The sequence below is a fragment of the Aythya ferina genome (genome assembly GCF_964211825.1).
Source record: "Aythya ferina genome assembly, chromosome: 3".
Taxonomy (NCBI): Eukaryota; Metazoa; Chordata; class Aves; order Anseriformes; family Anatidae; genus Aythya; species Aythya ferina.
Window position 1 is genome coordinate 13,640,574 of NC_140298.1, and position 20,492 is coordinate 13,661,065.

General features: G+C 45.6%; 1 protein-coding gene and 1 long non-coding RNA gene across 4 annotated transcripts in view; one reads left to right on the top strand and one right to left on the bottom strand.

Annotated features, from left to right (window-relative positions):
- The window catches only part of SYNDIG1 (synapse differentiation inducing 1), a 69,073-nt gene extending 53,240 nt beyond the window's left edge, over positions 1 to 15,833 (bottom strand). For 2 of the 3 annotated variants that reach the window (XR_014691568.1, XR_014691569.1), the window contains exons 1-2: positions 15,585 to 15,833; positions 1,994 to 2,563 (exon numbers count right to left, since the gene is read on the bottom strand). Coding sequence is in view for 1 of the 3 variants with exons in the window: in XM_084514800.1 (XP_084370926.1) it covers positions 1,994 to 2,473 (480 nt within the window). In the remaining 2 variants the exon portion in view is untranslated. The remainder of the gene's footprint in view (positions 1 to 1,993; positions 2,564 to 15,584) is intronic. The other variant, XM_084514800.1, reaches the window with a different exon arrangement.
- A 188-nt stretch (positions 15,834 to 16,021) lies between these two features.
- Positions 16,022 to 20,242, top strand: LOC311434947. The gene is made up of 3 exons (XR_014691853.1): positions 16,022 to 16,263; positions 16,483 to 16,624; positions 18,391 to 20,242. It is a non-coding gene; the product is annotated as an uncharacterized lncRNA (long non-coding RNA).
- Positions 20,243 to 20,492: the final 250 nt, after the last annotated feature.

Here is a 20,492-nt window from a genome sequence, read left to right on the forward strand (position 1 = left end):
CCTTTCAACCCTACTTTGGGTGTATTAGTAATTTAAAAATGCATTTTCTTCTTGTCTGTAACTGGTGGGGAAAAAAGCTTTCTACTGGGACAGACTCATGCTGCATGATTCAGATGCTGTATTTCTCATTTGGACAGATAAGCAATTTTTTTTAATGTAGTTAAGGATCTAGTATGTTTCATTCCTCCTCTTGGTGACTGCTGTCCTCAAATACTTTCTTCCATTCCTGGAGTCTCAGCACATGCAGTTATATCTCCAGCAAACCTCTGTACTAATTAAGCCCAGGGAAGAACATCCTTACACCTCTTTGTTTATGAGCACAGTTACACAGAAAGACAGGAAGGAGAACCCTGGGAAAATGATGCACACACTGTTACAGCATGTTACAAACATTTGCAAAGGCATGGGGATGTAAACTCTCTCCTTTCTCCCCTGGAGATCTGAGGAGGAGGAGCGTGAAGTCCCTTTCCCCAGATCTCCAGTTTTACAGGTGGTTTTCTAGAAACAAGTGTTTTCTGTGCAAAGCTGATCCAAGCTCCTGTGGTGCCAATGGATGAGATGCCCTACATTGCAAAGGCACTTTAAAAATCCCACCAAGAAATAGCAAAATATTCTTGGTACAAAGTATTTTGTTGTTGTTGTTGTTGTGCATATTTCCCTGGTCTTTTTTTTAGCCCATTCTAGCTAAAGAAAGCCTTGCTGGATTGACATGAGGTCTTTTATTTTTTTCTGCCTCAATGTCAGGCCAGATGTGTCAATAACACCATTAGGCAATTACTGCCTGCTGCTGTCACTTGCATCACAACTGCTGCATGAGAGAATCTAGGGCAAAAAAGCGGCATCTAGGCCTTTTATTATGATTTTTTTTTATTATTTTTATTTTTAAATGAGGTTTCCCACAGTCCCTTTGAAATGCTGCAGAGGGTGTGATTTGAGCTAGCACCATCACGGGCCCTGGAGAGAAACTTCTTGTCTCCCTGTGGAGCTACTGAATACTACATTGCTGGCACACACCGGGAAAAACACCTCTCTCCCCATACCTTAGCAATACAGAGAGAAAGGAGAATAAAACAGTCACTGGTATTACTGGTATTACAGGAGGTGAAAATAGAAGTTTTAGGACTTGTTAGGTCTCAATGGAGAAAACCCCTGCAAGAGAGAACATGAGAAAATAATCTCCTTATCTCATCTTGGGCATTCAGATTGAAGCTATGTCTTTGCTCCAGGCTGACAAACGGTCTTTGCTAGCTTAGGAGTCTATGATCAATGCTGGAAAAGTTTTGTAATTAGCAGCATCGTGAACACCCTCCATTCTCACATGCACTGGCCAGTAAAAAACTATGCTACCTTTGGGCAGCTGGTTTCAGCCAAATAGGTAAAGATTTTCTAAAGTTAAAAATGCATCATTTACGAAAGAATGACGTTGATTTCCATAGAGTACCCCATTTGGAGAATAAAATGTATGTTACTTTAGTGTGAGCAATCAATGAAGCACGGGAACCTAGTGAAAGAAAACATCACATTTGGGGTGTAATGAAGTGTTTCATTCCATCAGAAAAAAAACCTTTTTCAAATGCATGGGATTCATTGTGTCTAGAAACCCAAAGACTCCTGGTTTTGTTTTCACAAAGAGGCACGTTTCATGTTTGAGCTAGTAAGACAAACAACCAGCTTTATACCCAGCTCAGGTCAGGAGAAAGTAAGAGATGATGTTGAGTAAGACAAGCTGTGGACAGGTGCTTCTGGCCCCAGCCTTACCAGCATTTAAGCGCATGGGTTTTCTTTGGTCTGTGACCAGCCCATTCACTGGGAATATCCACAGAGTTGGGACTTTACCCAGCAAATAAAGATGAGTAAATGCTCGCTGTCCTGGATGGAGGAGAGAGCAATACCTCTGATCCCAAGAAGACCAGGACTCAGAAGCTGTGCACTTAAGCCCATTATGTTCTCCCCCACCCCAAGCCTTCCGCAAGGATCCCAAGTGACATCTGACCTCTAGCTCCTGGAAATCCTCCTCCTCCTCCACATCGTAGGAGAGGGTGTGAATCTTGATGTCATCTGCCGAGAGGTCAATGAACTTGCTGTCCGGGTACTCCAGGCTGTCCTTGGTGGGGGAGCGGTCCTCGATGAAGGTGGTTTCGCAGCACTCCGAGCCGATGCTCTCGCCCCACGAGCGCAGCACGTTCTCCGAGTAGAGGATGATGTTGGGCCGGTAGTGGGACTCCACTGTCTGCTGCAGCATGTTGGGATCCAGGAGCTGCTGCACGGGGTCGCTCCTGCCATTCTCCAGGCAGCTCGGAGAGGAAAGGCTCCCCGCTCGGTGGCTCTGATACTGCGGGGTTGGGTACACGGAGATCAGGCCATCTCGGCTCTCTGCTACCAAGTTCCTTGTGTTAATTAAACCATTCCTTTTCCCGGCTTCGGCAATCTTATTGTGCATCAGCACACTGTTTTGCTCAATCAAGCCATCCATACTGGGAGGTGTCTGAGGGAGCAGGGCGGGCGGTCTGTGTTTTGTTGTACCTTACAGATGGGTCACACTGGGGCAGTGGCCCCCATTTTCCTGAAGAAGAAAGGAAATAGACACCAAGATGAGGATAGAAGCAGTGAAAGGCGTATGAAGGCACACAAATCAGCTTGTCTTCAGTACGATCTCATGAGGAAATACAGCCTCATGTGTGCATGCACCTAGCTTTCCAAATATATCTCCACTTGGAAAGATAATAAATAAAAAACAAAACAAATAATAAAACAAAACAAAACAAATCCAGCAATAACAAAATCCACCAATAACAAAAAAGCCATGAGGTGAACAGGAACAGAAGATAGTTGCGGTCACAGAGAACTTCCTGAGATGTCTTAGTAATGATGAGCCCTGTCAGAGAAGGGCAATGATGTCCCCTCCATCCCCACCCATATGCCACTGTCATTTAGAGGATAAAGTCCCCTTCCTCTAAAGGTTCTGATAAGTGAGGTTTAAAAACACACACACACACACACCAAAACCAAACAAAGATAAAAGATAAAAGAACCGTTTTCAGTTTTTGGAAAGCTGCAATTATGAAGGGCAGGCAGCTGGTGTGCTCAGCTGTCAGTCTCTGTGGCTACCCTTCACCTTTGGCAAGTGCTTTGAAAACACAGCTGAAGCAAAAAAGAAACAGCTCTCCTTAAATTGAATGAAGAAAAAAAAAAATAAATAAATAAATAAATAAATAAAAAAAAAAAAACACCTGAAGGCGAATTCTTCCAATTCTTCCAATGCCTCTGAGAGTGCCCAGTAGTGACAGATCAAAGGGCTGTGACAAGGCTGGTCAGCATGAGCAGCCCCATCCTGATTCACCAAACAGGGACACAACTGCTTGAGCCCCACGACCTGGTCACATCCTTTGCACAGAACAACTGTCGTCTGTCTCATCGCCTCCCCAACCTGGCTCTGTTTTGTGTGGCTTCCACAAAGGTATAAGAAATCAAAGGGATAGCTCAGAAGGCTAAAAGTACTTTTCCCCAGCCCAAATACTTTCTCACCAGGACACCTCTTCTGCTCAGGTGCAGCCAAAGAAAAAAAAGAAAGGTTTTTGAAATATGGTTGTACACATCACGGCTGCAATGAGCTCAGGATTTTGTTTCTGGGCCCAACCATAGGAATCACAGAGATCCTTCTGCCTTCAAATACACTTTTTACGGTTCAAATACATTTGTTAAATAGTTAAGGTAGGATTACCTGTCCCCAAAGTGCTGCTTGGAGGAAAACAAGAATTGCATGTGCAAACAAACATACATATATACTATCTTCACTTGATGCTTTCTCTCTATTTCCCCTTTATATCAGAGATCTTCTAGCAGAGCAATGGCTAGCAAAAGACTAAATGTATTTCCTCTATAAAATTTTAGGCTTCACATGTTTTCAGTCTCCCTTTTGGCTTACAAGAGATATTGAAACCCCTAAGATCTGGTCTTCTGTTCTTACACTAGGAATGAAGCAAGAAACTCATTTAATGTGCAAGAAAGCACTTGTTTTAACATGTAGAAAACCCATTTTAATGTGTTGGCAAATAGTTCAGAATTTGTTCTAAATGAGCTGTCAGGAAAGCTGCACAAGTGAGAATATATTATGGTGGGATGCTGTGGAATTTACGCTGCACTTCTCTCAGCCCTAAACCCGGGGAATGTGCTGGCAAAATAAAAATGATTTGCAAATTAGTTTGGAAGCTTGGACTCAGTTTCACCAAAGGAAAGACCTAAATCCCATTGCAGCAGATAAGACTGAGAGCAGGTGCTCTGTCTTTCCAAGGAAAACTCCTTTCCATATGTAACTACATCTGTGCTAAATGAACAGAGGACCTTGCTCTCTCTCCACTTACAGTAGGGTTAACACTGAGTAACATCTTGTTTCAGCGTGGGAATGGTGATGTAAGGTCAAGCTGCTTTTGTAGGAAGCAAGGCAAGAGTAGATGGGGAGGCCAACAAGTCACACATGTGCCTTAGGACTGATCCTTGCAGAAATATCATGTTCCATTGACTGCTCTGCAAGCACCATGGCCCCATGGAACAGTGCCAACATGCACAGTCTCCTGTAGGCTACTGAGCAGTCCCAATTTCATTGTTCAGACTCCAGAGGCATGGTGAGATCCTGACACGAGTTGAGTTGGGGAATACCTGCTGCTTTATCCAGGTTTGGTGGGGTCATTTGCTAAAGGGATTGTTCTGTTATCTTACTGTTTGCATATAATCATTCCCCTTCTTCCACTCTCCCCTCCCAGAGAAACAAAAGGAAAGCACATCACCAGAGGCAGGAGCTGAGAAAAACTCAGCGGTTAATGAGTAAGTTGTCACAAGGCTTTGCTCAGTTCCCCCTGAACCAGCTTGAAAAACATGTGAGGCTCCCTGACATGTGACATAAACTCTTGACCCCACTGAAGTCAGAGAGATTTCACCCAAAACTGCAAACTGTCTCAGAGGCATTCGTAGCTCTGGCATTAGTCCAGAGCAAACAGAGATGGTCAGCAGAAATACTCTACAATTCTGCCACAGATGCAGCAGGAATGGGAAGAAGATGTACAAACCAAATAGATACCCTCCCAGAGAAACAAATGAAGAGGTCAATAATTTGGTCACTGCATCAATGGCTGCAGCAAAACGTGGGCCAGGCCTTGCTTCTTGGTGCACTCACACCATTCCAACAAATGTGTATTGTCTGGTTTGAGTAGCACTTGGGAAAATGCCATTTTAAAGCAGCTTTATCTCATGCCTTTGAGCTGCACTGTCAGATTCCCTTCATGTTGCCTCTACACTCGTGTATCATCCAGATAATGCTTGGCTCTGGAAATGCAGGTCTCACCCCAGGCATTTCATTGACAGCTATACTGTCTTCATGGAAAATGCTAGCTTTGAATTGGTGCAAATGAGGCTCTGCACACACAGTGACACCAGGTCTGGCTGCTATGCAGACTGATATATGTTCCTCATGTAATTTGGAGAGGTCATTTTGAAAAGGTTGGATTATGAGGGAGGTTCACTCCCACCTCTTTAAAGCTGTCTTACATGGCAACAGTCCAAAGTCACTGGAAACAAAAGCCATCCTTTGGTCCTTTCCACACTCCTCAGGAAGAAGAGAAGAAAAGTAAAGAGAGGCCACAGGGAAAAATACTTCAGCATGCCCAAGTGATGTGAGACCCAGGAACACTTCAGGAAGTCAAAGGGATGTTGCTGTTGTCAGGATTTAGGACTGTCCCAAGCCACCCCTTGCTCCATTTCCAATCACATTCCCAGCTGTCTTTCCAATTGGGTGATTAAAAGGAAGATGGAGACTCAACAGCACTGGAAAAGGTAATTTGGCTCCAACGCCTTTGGAGTACCAACAGATATGATTCTGTAAAGTCCTGAACCAGGACTGCTTACAATACCTTTGGGATTCTACAGCTGATATCTCCACCATCCCACGGACCTAAAGGCAGCTACGTTAGAGGCTCCCTTGTCACCCACACCACCAAAGTGTTAGCACACCCAACAGCCTGGCTTCAGCCTGTGCCCTCTCCCATGCAATACCCAACCAGCAGTAAATAAGCACCATGGATGTTCCTGAGAGGCACAAAGGGCAGAACCATCTCGTTTGGGCACGTAAGAGACTTTAATGGTATGGACAGAGCTGATGTTGGACCATTCAGCTTGTGGATGACAAGGTGGATCCAGGCCTGCCTTGTTTACTAAACAGGACAGAGCAGGTGGTGTTTGCTTAGTCCTACCACGGATCTGAACATCTATCTGGCCAGTGCCTACCTGCTGCGCATCTAAACCAGTCTTGTAAGCCAATCTTGCAGATTCTGAGTGACACTTTCCCCTTGGGATGGGGGAGGAGAGAAAGAAAACATCTGAAATGAGGCAAGGACAAGACAGGAAACATCCTTCCTGCACAGAGCCCCTCCAGTAAGAGGGCTAATGCATTGCTCAAGACATCCTCTCCGGGGCCCTGCCTAGCTGTTCAGCTTACATATGCCTCGGGGAAGGTCAGCAAAGAGAGATGGGGATGGCAGCATGCAATCAAGGAACACTGCCACTTTAATCCGTAGCTGGTTGGCTACCTTTCCAGAGCTTGACCCAATGTCTCAGCCCTGCAAGTGTGTGGCTTAATGGTGAGGAAATGGTGAGATTCTTGTGCCTTTCCATTATACTACCTTAATAGCTAATAATAATAATAATAATAATAATAATAATAATAATAATAATGTGGCATTGATTTTTCTTTTCCAGGTGAAATTCCTGAGTGGCTGGCCATTAGGTTTAAATCAATAACACCTTGATTGCCAGTGCATTTTGATGCACAGCCAAAACAAGGTCAATGTCTGTCTGGGGAAACTGAGAAACTGTTGAGGTGCCCAGAGATTCTTCATCAATAAGAAAGCAGGATTAAGTGTTGCCAGCCACAAATGAAATCTCATGTCTTCACTGATAAAAGAGAACCTTTTCTGGGCTTTTCACTCCTGAACTACTGGATGAAGAGAGTTAAATCACACTTCCAAGGCCTTTGTTGCCTGCTGTTATCCTGGTATTGGTAGGAGAATTAGACTTATGGTCTGGAATTCATTTCACCTACTCCAGGCATCTGACAATATTTCTTGGGAGAAGTTAATTGCAGTTATGCAAGGTGCATAGAACAGGCAGGCAGTCTCTCTGTAGAGTAACAGTACACCTGCAATCCACAGGTGAGACCCTTTCAGCTTAATATTAACTTTCAGATAAGTGAAGAAAGTGTTGTGAGTCCTCCAGGTTCATCTGGAGGAGCATGGAACAAGGGCACGTGGTTGTGAAAGATGCTTAGGGGCAAAAGACTCAGCCTGTACTCTGCCTGCAGGGACTCCTTGGAGGAGAGGCTTATCAGTCACCAGCCTTTCATTACGGGCTTTTCCTGGCCTGACCTGCTCCAGGCTCACATGTTCACATCTCACAGGCAGGTGCTAAAATGAAGAGTGCCCCAATTTCCAGGCCAACCTGCAGTCTGGAGGATCCCGGATGGCAGCGCGACTGAGCAGACATCCTCTGATAGACAACCTGAGGCAATCAGAGGATGTCTTCTCCGCAGGGAGCCAACACTCAAAGCAAAAAGAGAGCCACTCTCATTGTCTAGGACCTCAGCGAGGCCTCAAAATGATGCTGTCAGGAAAATGAAACTCATCAGAGCCCTTTAAATAAGAGAGCTGTTCAATCTGCTCCAAGATGCAGAGTTAATTTAACTGGTTTGATTCAGGTTTCATTTGTCTTCACACGGTTTGAATTTCTCCCCACAAATCACTCACTGGTGCTCAGGCTAACCAGAAATAATTCTGCACTTTCAGACTTGAGGCTGGAACCAGAAGGGAAAACCAAGTTCAAGCTATTGACAAATACTAGATCAAATTTCGATCTATTTTTTTCCTTGGGGATTAGAAATTTTTACCCAGGTCTCTGGTACTAAAAGTGGAGTTATTCATTATTTAAACCTTCGTTTTTTCTCAATTTCTTGCTTTTATTTTTTTTCCCCTCTCTCCTTCTTTCTTATTTTAATAAGAAGCTGTAACCTGTGCCAGGATATCTCATCTGCAAAGCTGTGGTTTATTAAGCTATCACTTGTGTCACAGCAGAGCCCAGCTACGGTAACTGCAGTGAAGGCTGTGCTCTGCTGGGTGTTCTGCAGGCTCCTCTGATGACAGTGGCTGACAAACTAATTAAGCAAAGGGTGTAAGCCAGAAAAATGCAAGCTGCAGAGAGGGTAAGGAGAGAAAAACTAAACACCGTGCCACAGGCTCTGTCAGACAGGGAGTGCCAGCTAGCTCTGATAGTGTCCACCATCCCAAAGCTCCTTCTTTCTTCTGTAACCCAGTGGATACTGTTGTCCTCTTGCCTCCATGGGGCTCTCCCCTCCATGCAGCTCTAGAACAGCCTCAGGTTGTTTCAGCCTTTGGCAGCCCCCTGCCAGGTGCCAAAAGATCTGTGTGAACAACCAGCTTTGTTACCTCTGGAAAATGAGACTAATACAGAAAAGCCCCAGACCTTTTTCCGCAACGGATCAGAAAGACATTTATCTGGGCAGAACCACAACTTCAAGGTCTTGCCTGGCCAGGAGAAACAGCATCAGCTCAAATATGACTCTGCACGAGCCTTTCCTGTATATAAGGACCAACCTTTTCCCCAAGAAGAGAGTCAAGCATGGGAAAATGAAGGTTGTACAGTCTTGGAGATTTTTAAGACCCAACTGGATGAAGATCTGAGAAACTAGTGACCCCAGAGTTAACCCTGCTTTGAGACAGAGGTAGGACTAGAGTCTACCTGTGTTTCCTTCAACCTGAGTTACCCTGCTATCCAAATCTCCCTGTTCCTAGCAGATTCTCACCTGTATTCCCTGCTCCCAAGAAGACACCACTGCTCCCGCACCTTCCTGCTAACCCCTCAGTGACTCCAAACCTAGTTCCTGCGTGGCAAAAGGGACGATAACCACACTTTGCTGACCTGTGCCACCAGCAGAAACTGCTGCTGCCTCATGACTACTGAAGTCCACAAAGTTCTGTTGGGTTTGATGCTACTTCCTATGTTGCCCAACAGAGAAAGGAGAGGGTAGAAAGCTTTCTTGAAGAGCTGCAAATAGTGAGACCTGCAGCCTGATAAAAACCACATGGAGAGGTTTGAAGGCTACAGGTTTCCTAGTACAGGTTTCCATCTTTCAGGTGTGTGGTTTTTTTTGTTGTTGTTGTTGTTGTTTGCTTTTATTTATTTATGTATTTATTTATTTATTTATTTGATGCATACTGCATAGGCTTCAACATCGTTTAAGGTATTTCCGACATCTAGAAATTACAGCAGCAGATACAGACTTTTTGCTTGAGAGAAATCACCATGGATCTGGAGAGCTGATACCAAAGTAAAATATTTAAGGAAAGGAAGGAAAAAAAAAAAAAAAAAAACCTTTTCCCCTTGTATTTTTCTTTATTGATTTAGCCAGGCTCATTATAATAGTTTTTGTTTTAAGGAAATGCTGCTACTTCAACAGCTGAAATTCCTTTTGACCTATTAAGTAAACTACAGGGAGTTTCATAAAGCTATGCAACTAACTCACACTGGGAGAATTAGGTATGCATGCATTAGTGATAGCTAAATGTTTAATTGCCAGCAGTAGAAGTAAAAAGACCTCCGTGCTATTTTAGTATTACCAATATGCAGCAAATCCACTGTGAGGCACAGGCCTGTCCTGCCCTAAAAAGGAGGGAGTCAGGGTGCAATGAGATGCCCAAGGTCACGTCAAACACAGTAGCAGAGCTGGAAATAAAATCCAGGTCTCTTGATTGCCTGTCCGGAGGTATATTTAAATGTGGAAACAATTACAATATGCATATTAGGTCTGCCTGAATAATTGATTGCTTGATTCAGCAGCTGAACCAAAGAACAGAGGGGAAACAGGTGGAATTACCTCGTGTTGGCCTAAAATGTAAAATGTTCCCCCTGCAAGAAAATATTTCTTTTCAAGCAGATGGGAGCCTCTGGTATTAGCCAAAATTAAATATAATGTTTCATTTATTTATTTTTAATCGAACTTGCTTTTAGTTCAATTTGCCTCAAGTTGTCTCCAATAAAAGATGACACATTCAGGCTTTTCTAGCCATCCTCCTTCCCGACCAGTTTTGACAGCCTCAACGATTTATTGAGCTCAGTCCAAATTCACAACTTTTTTTCATTCGATGACAGAACTGCACTTTCCAGCTAATAAATAACTGACCTGAATAACAGCACCTGGCTGTAATGTAAATAACCCTCTCTGTTGTGGAAGGCGCCAGTATAAAAATACCTTGCCATCTGCACAACTTACGACAATTACTTTGCAAAGTGAAAACAGTCAAAAATCAGGCTCTGTGCCTCTTTAAGCAAGAAATTCATTTCACCAAAGTAATCGGGGAAAGCTCAGTGTCAGAAAGCTATTATCAGCTACCGAACCACATCCGGACACACGAATGCTATGAATCAGTCTTTGACCAAGCAGCTGGCGAGTTCAGCGTGAACCTGTAAAAACCAGTGGACCCTGTCCTAACTCTGCACCTCCGCATGACCGGAGCCTCTTGCACACATGCCTGGTGCACACTCCTCTCACACCTCCTCCATCTCTCCTGGCTGCAAATCTGTAGCCTCCTCTCCAAGCCTGGCCATCCAGGAGCTTGCAGAGCAAAGGATACCTTTGTGCCAGCTTGCATCGCTGGGTACTTTGCAGCACTGCTGCTCAGAGGTCCCCAGTACTGCAGAATGGGACCATCTGACAACCCCAAATCCATCCTCATGACACCCCTCTGAGCCACCCCCACACTACTTCACACTGGGCAGACTGAGGCATGAGGAGCGATTCCTGCTACAAAAGCCCTACCTCTCCCGACAGATGGCCAAGCTGACGTTTCCTCTCCTTCCAGCCATCCCATAAAGCTGTGTTGCAAACCTCCTCAATTAAGTCCAGCCCAATAAAGCTGACCTTCACGAGACCATAAGTAGAGCTACACGCAATAAATAACTCAGGTCACTACCTTCAGCAGAGTGGTCAGGCTGAAGGATCTGTTTGCCAACTCCAAGAGCAGAAAATTGTGCTGCCTTTTGCTTTCAAAGCAAGTGAATGCGGCTGTTCTCTGGGGTGTATAATTGCATTCTTAATTGTACTGAGTGCCCTCACTGAGAAAAACTTGATCCAGACAGAGTCCCATGACTTTCCTGCATGCAGTGGAGAGCACTCCCAGCCTCTGACCAAGAGTTGCTCTAGCCTGTGGGGAAAACTTCAGCTCAGACCCGCACTTATCATGCCAAGTTTGAGGCCAGAGCAATAGTTTTTGTGGATTTAACCATGATCCATGCTTTGAAGAGCGAAAACTTGCACACAGCTAACTACTTGTTTCACTGCGTGTCATCATTTACTTGACAGACAAGCCGTATCCTCAGGTGGAAAGATGCAATGCCTCCGTCCTCTTGATTCCTGCACCGCAGAATCTGGGTGGTTTCTGAGAGTCAATCTAGATCTAAAGATCTGGGTAAAAGTGAATCCCTGGAAGTCTTTATCCCTGGAAGTCTTTAAAAGACATTTAGATGTAGAGCTTAGGGATATGGTTTAGTGGGGACTGTTAGCGTTATGTCAGAGGTTGGACTCGATGATCTTGAGGTCTCTTCCAACCTAGAAATTCTGTGATTCTGTGAATTACTGCAAAATATCTCTGCCTGATTTCAGTTTTGTGCCTGGTGTTGCAACAGAATTGAAATTCTCCAGCCTAGAATAAGCTACCTGATGCTCTGCCCTGCAGAAACCTGCAGCCAGGCGAAGTTCCCCTGCAGCAGGCAGCAGAGCATTTAAATGAAGCCAGAGTGTGTGAACACAGGAATATCAGCATCATAGCATCCCCTGGCCCTCTTGGTCTGCTTGTGGGCTGAGTCTGGTGCCTCTCTTTGACCTAAAATCCCTGTAACCAGGCTGGTGCACAGACAGAAATACCCAGATGTGTGATGCTCTAAGCTAGGATTCAAGATCTTCCTAAGGAAGGAACAATAAATAAAGAGAGGACAGAACAGGGAAACAGCCTGGTGGTGTTGACTCGGTGCAAAATGAGGGTGTCCGCTTCTCCTGCCCCAAGAAAAGCACTTCAGGGTTGTAAGTCACTTTGTTAACAAAACGCTCCTGTGATACTGTAAAATTGCTAGTGCTGGTTCATCAGGGCGAGGATGATTAGATTAAGCAGCCACTGCTGGGGCAATAAAATCAGGCTTGCTTCATCAGGCTCTAGAAGAATTGCAGAGCCTGAAATATGCTGTGGGACAAAACCTTTACAGAAGTGATTTAGATATAGCAAGACTAGTAGCTGGAGGCAGATAGGACAAGCAGGGAAATGGTGAAAAATAGTATCAACGGGTGTACATTGACCTTTACAGACCTTTCTTAACCCCATATTCAACCGTCCCTGAAGAAATCAGAGTTGAAATGAAACATGGGGCCCATTAGACTCAGGACATTGCCAGAGCTTGAAGAAAAGCCCTACGTTGACTTTCCTCTTCCACCTTCCTATATAGAAATAGGAAATTTCGATATGAGAGGCACAGGCACTCAGCTGGCAGCAGTTTCACGCAGCATTGCCTCCGTGATCCTGCAAGCCACATGCAGTGGGGAGAAGGGAGATTATTTTGCTGCAGAGAACACAAGAACAGGAGCAGAAAGGTGGGTGAATGGGCTGGAGACCATGCTCTGAGCACTGCATGCAGCAGGCTGCTGCTCTGAGAGATGTTTTGCAGGGGAACACTGAGCACAGCTGTCCTGCCCGACCTGATGCCAGGCAGGATATCTCATGGGACCTGGGATGGTCAGGGGACCCCTCAAGGAGCTGAACTCTTTGATTATCCCATGATTATCTTCCAATAAAGTTATCCAATTGCAAATGCAATATAAAAGACCTTCCTTATCCCCAGGGAGATTTGAGGGGTCTGAGCTCTACTCAAAGCACATAAACCCACAGAAATCCCATTAAACCTCTGCTCAAATTCCAGCAACTTGATGTGAACGGTGAGTTTATTCTTCCTGTGCCTCAGTGAATTGCAGTCTCAGAGCTCGGTGACAGAAATAATTTACTGCATGGATTTGGGTGGATGGTTAATGAGGGAACTTTGCACATTCGGGTTTTATATAGATGCGGATACACAGATACACATTTGCAGTGATGCCATGTTTAAAATTGGGAGTGCTAAAGGCATGCATGGACTCACACCTCTCATGTACTGCACCACTATTTTAAAATGCAGTCTTTGCTGGTGCAACGAAAATAACCAAAATTCGTCATTGGTTCAATATTATGACATTAAACTCAAAGCTCTGAATCTTTTGCGCTATATTCATGGGTGGTATAAGTTGGTCCAGCTCCACCTGAATCCTCAGGGTTACTGACATTTACATCTGCTGAGCAGCATTTTGCTGTGATCTCATTGCTCAAAGTAGTTTCCAACTTCTACCAGAGAGAGAGTATTCAGAAATGTTTGTTTTGATAGCCAGAGGATGTGTATTCAGAGATGAGCAGATACACACTGACACACTTACACACACACACTACTCATTCAGTTTTGTCAAAATAAAGTCATTGAACATGCAGAGCATTTTCCTCATGTTTCAGCCTGCAATTCTTTTCCATTTTTTCCTCAATTCTGCTGTACAGTGACCTATAAAAAGTTGAGTCTCCAAAGTGAAGAAAACAAAATTTGAAAGTCCCAGTATGTAATCTGCAATCCTACTAACCAAACAACCTGTATTACAAATTCTTCTGGACAGAGACATTTATAGCTGACTTATAAATGTCTACAGATGCAAATTCATAGCAGAGACACGGACAAAAAACCTTGCCCAATTATGCTGGCACTTTTTCTCTAATACTATCCTTAGAAGCCAAGGCATTTTAAATACTGCAAGCGGTGTTCATCAAGCTAAACGTGTCGTGGTGGTGCCCATGCACACCAGTACCGCATTACATCTGCATTTGTATAACGAAGAGCCTCCCTGAGCGTGTGAGATTTATTCCAGAGCATACGGTAGCAGCAATGTGAGATGTCTGCTTGCCCACTTAATAAGAGGAAACTTCTTTAATTCTTACAAATGCATTCATCTTACATACACCCTGACACGACCTGTAGTTACCAAACTACCAATAAAATGTCACCTTGGCCAGTAAAATGAGAAGTGGTTTATTCTTTGGAGAGAAGTAATTTGAAACTAATATGAAGAGCATCTAAATGCAGCTTCTTTGAAGATGATAGCTCATTAACTATAATTAAGAGCAAGTCATTTAAATACTTGAATGTAGAAAAATGCATTCTCTTCTCTGGCTGCATTTTTATAATACACAATAATTCCCCTGAAAATACCAGTTAACTCATCTTCTTGTGTTTAAGAATATCAAAGCATCTTTTAATTGTTGTTAATGCCCTGTTTGTGAGGGATTAATATCTAATTATTTGTGATTTGAGTATTTAATCTCCCTGGAAGTTTAGATTTATTTATTTTTGACATCCTTCTCATTACATGCTGAGGCTGCAGCCTTCCCTCCGGTTATTTTGAAGACACAGTTCAACAGATTGCTCTCCAGAGCAACTCCTGCCACTAGGTAGCTCCATGGTTTTTAGGGGGGAAAAAGCCACCACCACTGCTGGTCCCAGACAGACCCTTGCACCTCTCCTCCTGCGCTGCATTTTGGACTGAGGAGCGCTACCAGCCCTGTTCCAGGAAGGCTTGCCCTTCTGCACCGCCAGTTCCAGAAAGGTCTCAAAGCATTTTTGCCAGCCTGTGCCTACCGAAAGGTCCTCCTTGATTCCTTGTGGGATGCTTTCAGGGTACCTACCCCAGAAGGAAGAAGCAGGCATGGGTTACTTACCCAAGGTCACCCCACTACACAGCAGGGATCGCTCCTGCCTCCTCGCCTCTAACCATCCCTCTCTCCAACTTAGCCGCCACTGCCTGCAAACTACAAGGCTGGGAAGGAAAAGAAATTCAACCCAGCGACTCTGGAACGGGGTGCTGAGGCAGGAGGGCAGCTGAGGCAAGCAGCCCAGCCTCCCGCAGCCTGCCCCGGCTCAGGCTGTGCCCCGGGGCTGCGCACCCCGCGCCCCCCTCTCCCCATCCCGGGGCGCAGGGGAGGGGAAGATGCTCCGCCACGGGGAGCAGGAGGGGGTTCCTCCTGGGGAAAGGAAAAAGGAGGGGATCCCACGCACAGTTTCCCTTCCAGAAAACTCGCCAGTGCTCCCACGGCCCTGGGAACAGCCCGATCCCTCCACTGACCCCCTCCAGGCGCTCCGTGCCGGACCGGCCATGCAGATTTCGGCTCTCCAGCGGGGCACCGGGGCAGCACCGGGCCGGGCCCCCCCCAGCTGCCTGCGGGGGACAGGATCCCAACCACCCCGGCTCGGTGGGGGTCCCCCTCACCCCGGGGCTCCCCCCGGGGACTCTCCGCCTCGGCGGCTGCGGGAAGCGCCGTGCCCCCCGCCCTCTCTCGGCGCCCCCTCCCAGGGGGCTGGGGATGCGGAGATGCGGCGCATTGCTCCCCGGAGGAGCCGGGGGGGTCACTCACCTCCCTGCAAGGTGACCCGCAGCGCGATCCGCCCGTCGGGGGCTGCAGGAGGGGCTCCGGGCTTCCCCGGGCCGCCGGAGGCTCAGCGGCCGGGAGAGGAGCCCGGCAGCATCCCGGCGGCTGGGGGGGGGAACGAAGGGGGGCACCGGGGGACCGGGGAGGGGAGGGAACGGGGAGAGGGGAGCCGGGGGTCGGGCAGGGAGAGCGGACGGAGGGGCTGCGCCGCCTGCACCGCCGGGCTGCACTGTGCGCTCAACTCGCGGGGAGGAGGAGGAGGAGGTGGAGGAGAAGGAGGAGGAGGAGGAGGAGGGAGGGAGGCGGAGGGAGGCAGGAGAACCAGCCCTGCGTGGCAGCGCGGCCAACTTTGCTCCTGCAGCAGGAGCAGCATCGCAACCCCCCCCCCCCCCCACCCCCTCGGTGTCCCTCCAGGAGGAAAGGCAAAACGTTTCGCTGTCTGTCCCCCATCTCCTCCTCCTCCTCCTCCTCCCGGGGCCTTCCTCCCAGCCAGGGGGGCTCTGCTGCTCCTCACCCAGCGGCCCAGTTCCCACCAGGCACCCCCCTGCACCCCCCTTGCCCTGCCGCAGAGGCACCCCAGCACTGCTCCTCCAGGGGCACGGGCACCTGCGGGCCCCGAGATGGACACACAAACTCCCCGAGAAGCTGAGGAAGGCTCCAGCAGGTCTGAAGAACTTTATTTATTTGCTTGATTTTTTTTTTTTTTTTAGTATCGTGACGAGCACACTGGGCTGCCTGCTGCAGTGTTGAGGGGGTGTTCCCTGCTTTCCTAATAACCATAAATAATATGGGAAAGCAGGGTTCATTCATTCCTCTTCCCATCCCCAGCAGGCCTGCTAGCCAAGTCATTTGCCTAAAAGCTTCTCTGTCACCACTTTTCTAGATGCTTCAACATCTATGGCTTAAAATGCTGTTGGAAGATCACATGCCCAGTTTAGATCACTGCTGTCCTTTGCTGCCGCAGGGAGAGACACGAGGCCTTATATACCCAGTGCGTTTTTGATGTATCCACCTCTCTGCTTGGGGTAAGGCTGTTTTCTCTCTTTTTTTGCCTACTGCTTGTTACTCAGACTCTCAGAATAACCTATGCCAAATCTTTGCTGAAGGAGGATGTTCAAGATTTAAAATACAAGCTAAACAACTTGTGCCTGTCTTGGGGATTTTCAGCAGAAAATCCCTCCACCCCTATTTCCCCCTCTCCCACCATATTTTAGTTCTCATTGGGCTACTCTTCAACATGAGCAAATACTTTCCCTTCCTCTCAGACCAATGGAACCCCTGGGATATTTCATCTTCATCCCCAAAAAACAGATAGAAACTCAAAACCTTGTATCTTCTGAAAAAACAAAACAAAACAAAACAAAAATCAGAATAGTATTTGAACATTCAAAAGTATCCGAACATATTTTCTGATTATTATTTTTATTAATTTTACTTTCCCTAAGAATAGCTTTTGTGGTTTGATTGATTTAATTCAATAACAGCAGTAAGTGATACTTTCCCACAGGAGATATCCCTTTCAGAAGAGCTTGGTTTCCCCGGTGGAAACCAAAAAGAAGAGGTCCTGGAACACCTTTTCCAGGCAGTGCTACAAAACTCTGTAGCTGAAATGGTGGTAACATTTGGGATCCAGTCTTACACAGGGGACACCCTCATTTACGTTGTTGCCACCAGTGTTTAAAAATATATATATAAATTTCCTTGAAGTATGGGCCCAGATTAGGCAGCACCTTCCTCCACCTGCATGGGAAGAGTTGTGCTATGGCAAGGTGGCACTGCCACCAGACCCTGCACTCCTTTTACTTCCATGCTCAGCTCCACGTGTCCTTGGGCAAGCCATTCACCCTCTCAAAGGTTTTGGCAGCTACATTAGAGATGGGTTTGTGCCCACAGATGTGAGTGTGTGGGGTGTGCACAGCTCTGATGTGATGTCTCAGAGCCTGGATATAATTTGTCTCTGTGCTGCAGCCCTGGACGCAGCACAGATAATGTGAGATAAGCCAGGCGTGGCTTCTCCTATGTCAGCTCCATCATCAGCTTTCCCTGAAATGCAAAAAACTCAGAAACTCACTGTCCACTTGCTATCACATTGCTAGCAAGAATCAGCATCTGGTAGATGAGAAACCTCCCTTCTAGTTGGCAGGTTGGCCCAGAACACGGAGCGGTTTGTGTCCTTCCAAACCCTCACTGCATTTTCAGTATATCCTAGCGGTACTCACAAAAAGATTTTTCTATCTAAAATTCTGGTCCCTTGTTCACTCCTGACATCCTCTGGACTTCAGGGAGGTTTTGTGCTTTAGTGAAAGGAGTATCTTCCTTAATGTAATAGGCACTGGGAGAGGATAAATACGCAATAAATAGAATAAAAATAATCCCAAATTCTGATTACCCTGATTCTCCAAAGTGCTTTTCACCTTTCCTTTCTCAGAAAAGGAATCCTGCAAGCCACATTCATTAAGCCTTAACTGAGTAAGACTTTTAGGAAAAAGACTGTCTTTCTGTTCTGCTTGTACAGGAACAAAACTGTAGGGGTGCTGGCTTGCAACCAAATGCCTTCTAGCTGCTACAGTGCAAATTCTTATCATCATGCGTTACTGCTACTGATTGGAGCTATCAGCTGGCTTGGATGGCTGGTGAATTCCTGGCAATACACTGTTTCTTAGTGACTGGGGGAAAAGTGGCAAGATTTCCAAAAAGGCTTGTTAAATTTTTCCTTGGAGGAAAAAAAAATATTTGTTTACACAGAATGGAGCATGGAAAGGATCGTTGAGTCCAATTTTCTGTCTTTCAGGAAACTACATCCTGTGATCTTGTTTGGTTCCTTCTGACACTTCCAAAATGAAGTGTTTTTCATGCTGTTATCAAGGTAAGGTTTATTGACAACAGGGAAGTCATTTTCCATAACACAATTCCTCCACCTCTCCCATTCTTCCTGCACCAAAAGATATGTGCTCTTCTTTCAGTTCAGGAAAACCACAGGTCTTTGTGTCAAAGAGGAAATTAAGCCTAAATTGCTTTATTTGAGTTTTGCAGCAGAACCAACTATTGAAGCAATCACAACTCAACAACCACGGTAGTTGTAACTACTGCTACAGACCAAGAGACCAGGACATACTTCAGCATCTGTTGTCTCGTCAACATATTCTCTTGCCCAAAACCACTAAGGAAGGAGTTTGCAGGTACTCTAAAATGTGTTGATCATAACACATCCCTATTTGCACTAAGCTTGCCATAAATTGGCCTATTCCTGACACTGGAAAGCTAGTGACTATGCCCAACCTGATTTTGATATCTGCAGCTCTCAGTGTTCATTTGGTACCCTGCAGATTGACACCACACCTTGCATTGCTCTTGCCACTTTTGGAGAAGAGTTTTCAAAGACCAATAGAAGGGGGCAGCTTGTAGTGAGGTGAAATGAAGCTCAATAGTTTGTGATTTGGGGGTTTCCAATCAGGTCTAACAATATTGCCTTCGACACCAGCATTTTTACACCTGGTGAACATGCACAATTTCTCCATAATGCATTGTGCCAGCAAGTTTGATAGCTACTTGGTAAGTGCTATGAGTGGGGAGAAACTGGAAAGATACAGTGGAATCAGTGGAAGCACCCTGAGTAACACCACTTAAAGCAGCAGTCCCTGGCTGGAGAACCACACAGTCCTGATCAAGTGCTTCGTTTTTGTTCCTCCAGATCCTCTGCACCACTGTTAGCAGTCACTCTGTGAGAACACTTGGAGACAAAGATGCTCCAAAAGCCTCCTAGCCAAAAAACACTGCAGAGGCATCCCAGTGTGGGTGCAAGAGAGGGTTCATGTCTGGAAACCATGTGACAAATGCTGTAGGATATGATGGCGAGTTTTCTGGTAGATGTGAAGCATCTTTCTATGATACATCTGTTGATGTGTTAAAACACTCATGGGAGCTGTTGGGAGAAATGTTAAGCTGTTGTCCCCAGCTGTCCAAGAAAATTCTGAAGGTCTCCTGTGTGGCGTACACCTCTGTAGGCCAAGGACACCCTGAGTAGGGAAGTGGAAAGACAAAGACCTGCAAGTGCATCCCTGGGCTCTGGAAAGAGCAGCAGCACCACCTACCACCAAAGGAGAAAGGGAGGATAAAGTGCTGCTCCTGCTCACTTTTTGTTTGCTTGTTTGTTTGTTGTTGTTTTTTTTTTGTTTTTTTGGTTTTTTTTTTTACACACACACACACACCAACAACAACAAAATTACAAGATTGCAAGAATTGTCCATCATTTAGAGGATGTATTTTGGCTGTAGGAAGCTGCTTAGAAGTTTGCAGGGTCTTTGGTTTGCAGACCTGCTCAGTAAGGGTTTTGCCTCTCCAAAATCCTGACACCGTAAGTTCTGTGGGGTCTGAACCACATTTCAGCTGATTATAATTCAGAGTGATGGTATGAAACAATCAGTAAGTAGCCCAAAATCTTTAATCTGTTCCTGCCAAAGGCAACAAGATTCTTTCCATTTAATTGGATCAAACCCCAGAGGTGTAGCCAAGAGTGCTTTTAACTTTCTGAGAAAGAAAAAAAAGGTAAGCTGAAATGGCTGAGGTACGTGGGTGCTGAAGGTTATGTTGGATTGTTTGATTGTAGTTCTGGAACCAAAATAAATGTGAAAGCTTGGGCTGGACATTTTTTTCTTCTTATGTATTTATGGCAATAAGAAAAGTAATTTTTTTTTTTTTTCTGTATGAACAACATAACTTAGCTGAAAATCAAATATTTCATTGATTTGACCTCTTTACTCCTTTTAAGACTGGACATGCACGCTTCTTTGCCACAGAGGAAGAATCTAACCACAATCACTGCCAATCTTTGTCTAACTTGCACCAAGAAAATTTGCCTGTTGGATACCATCCGCTAAGAAGATGAAGCAAACT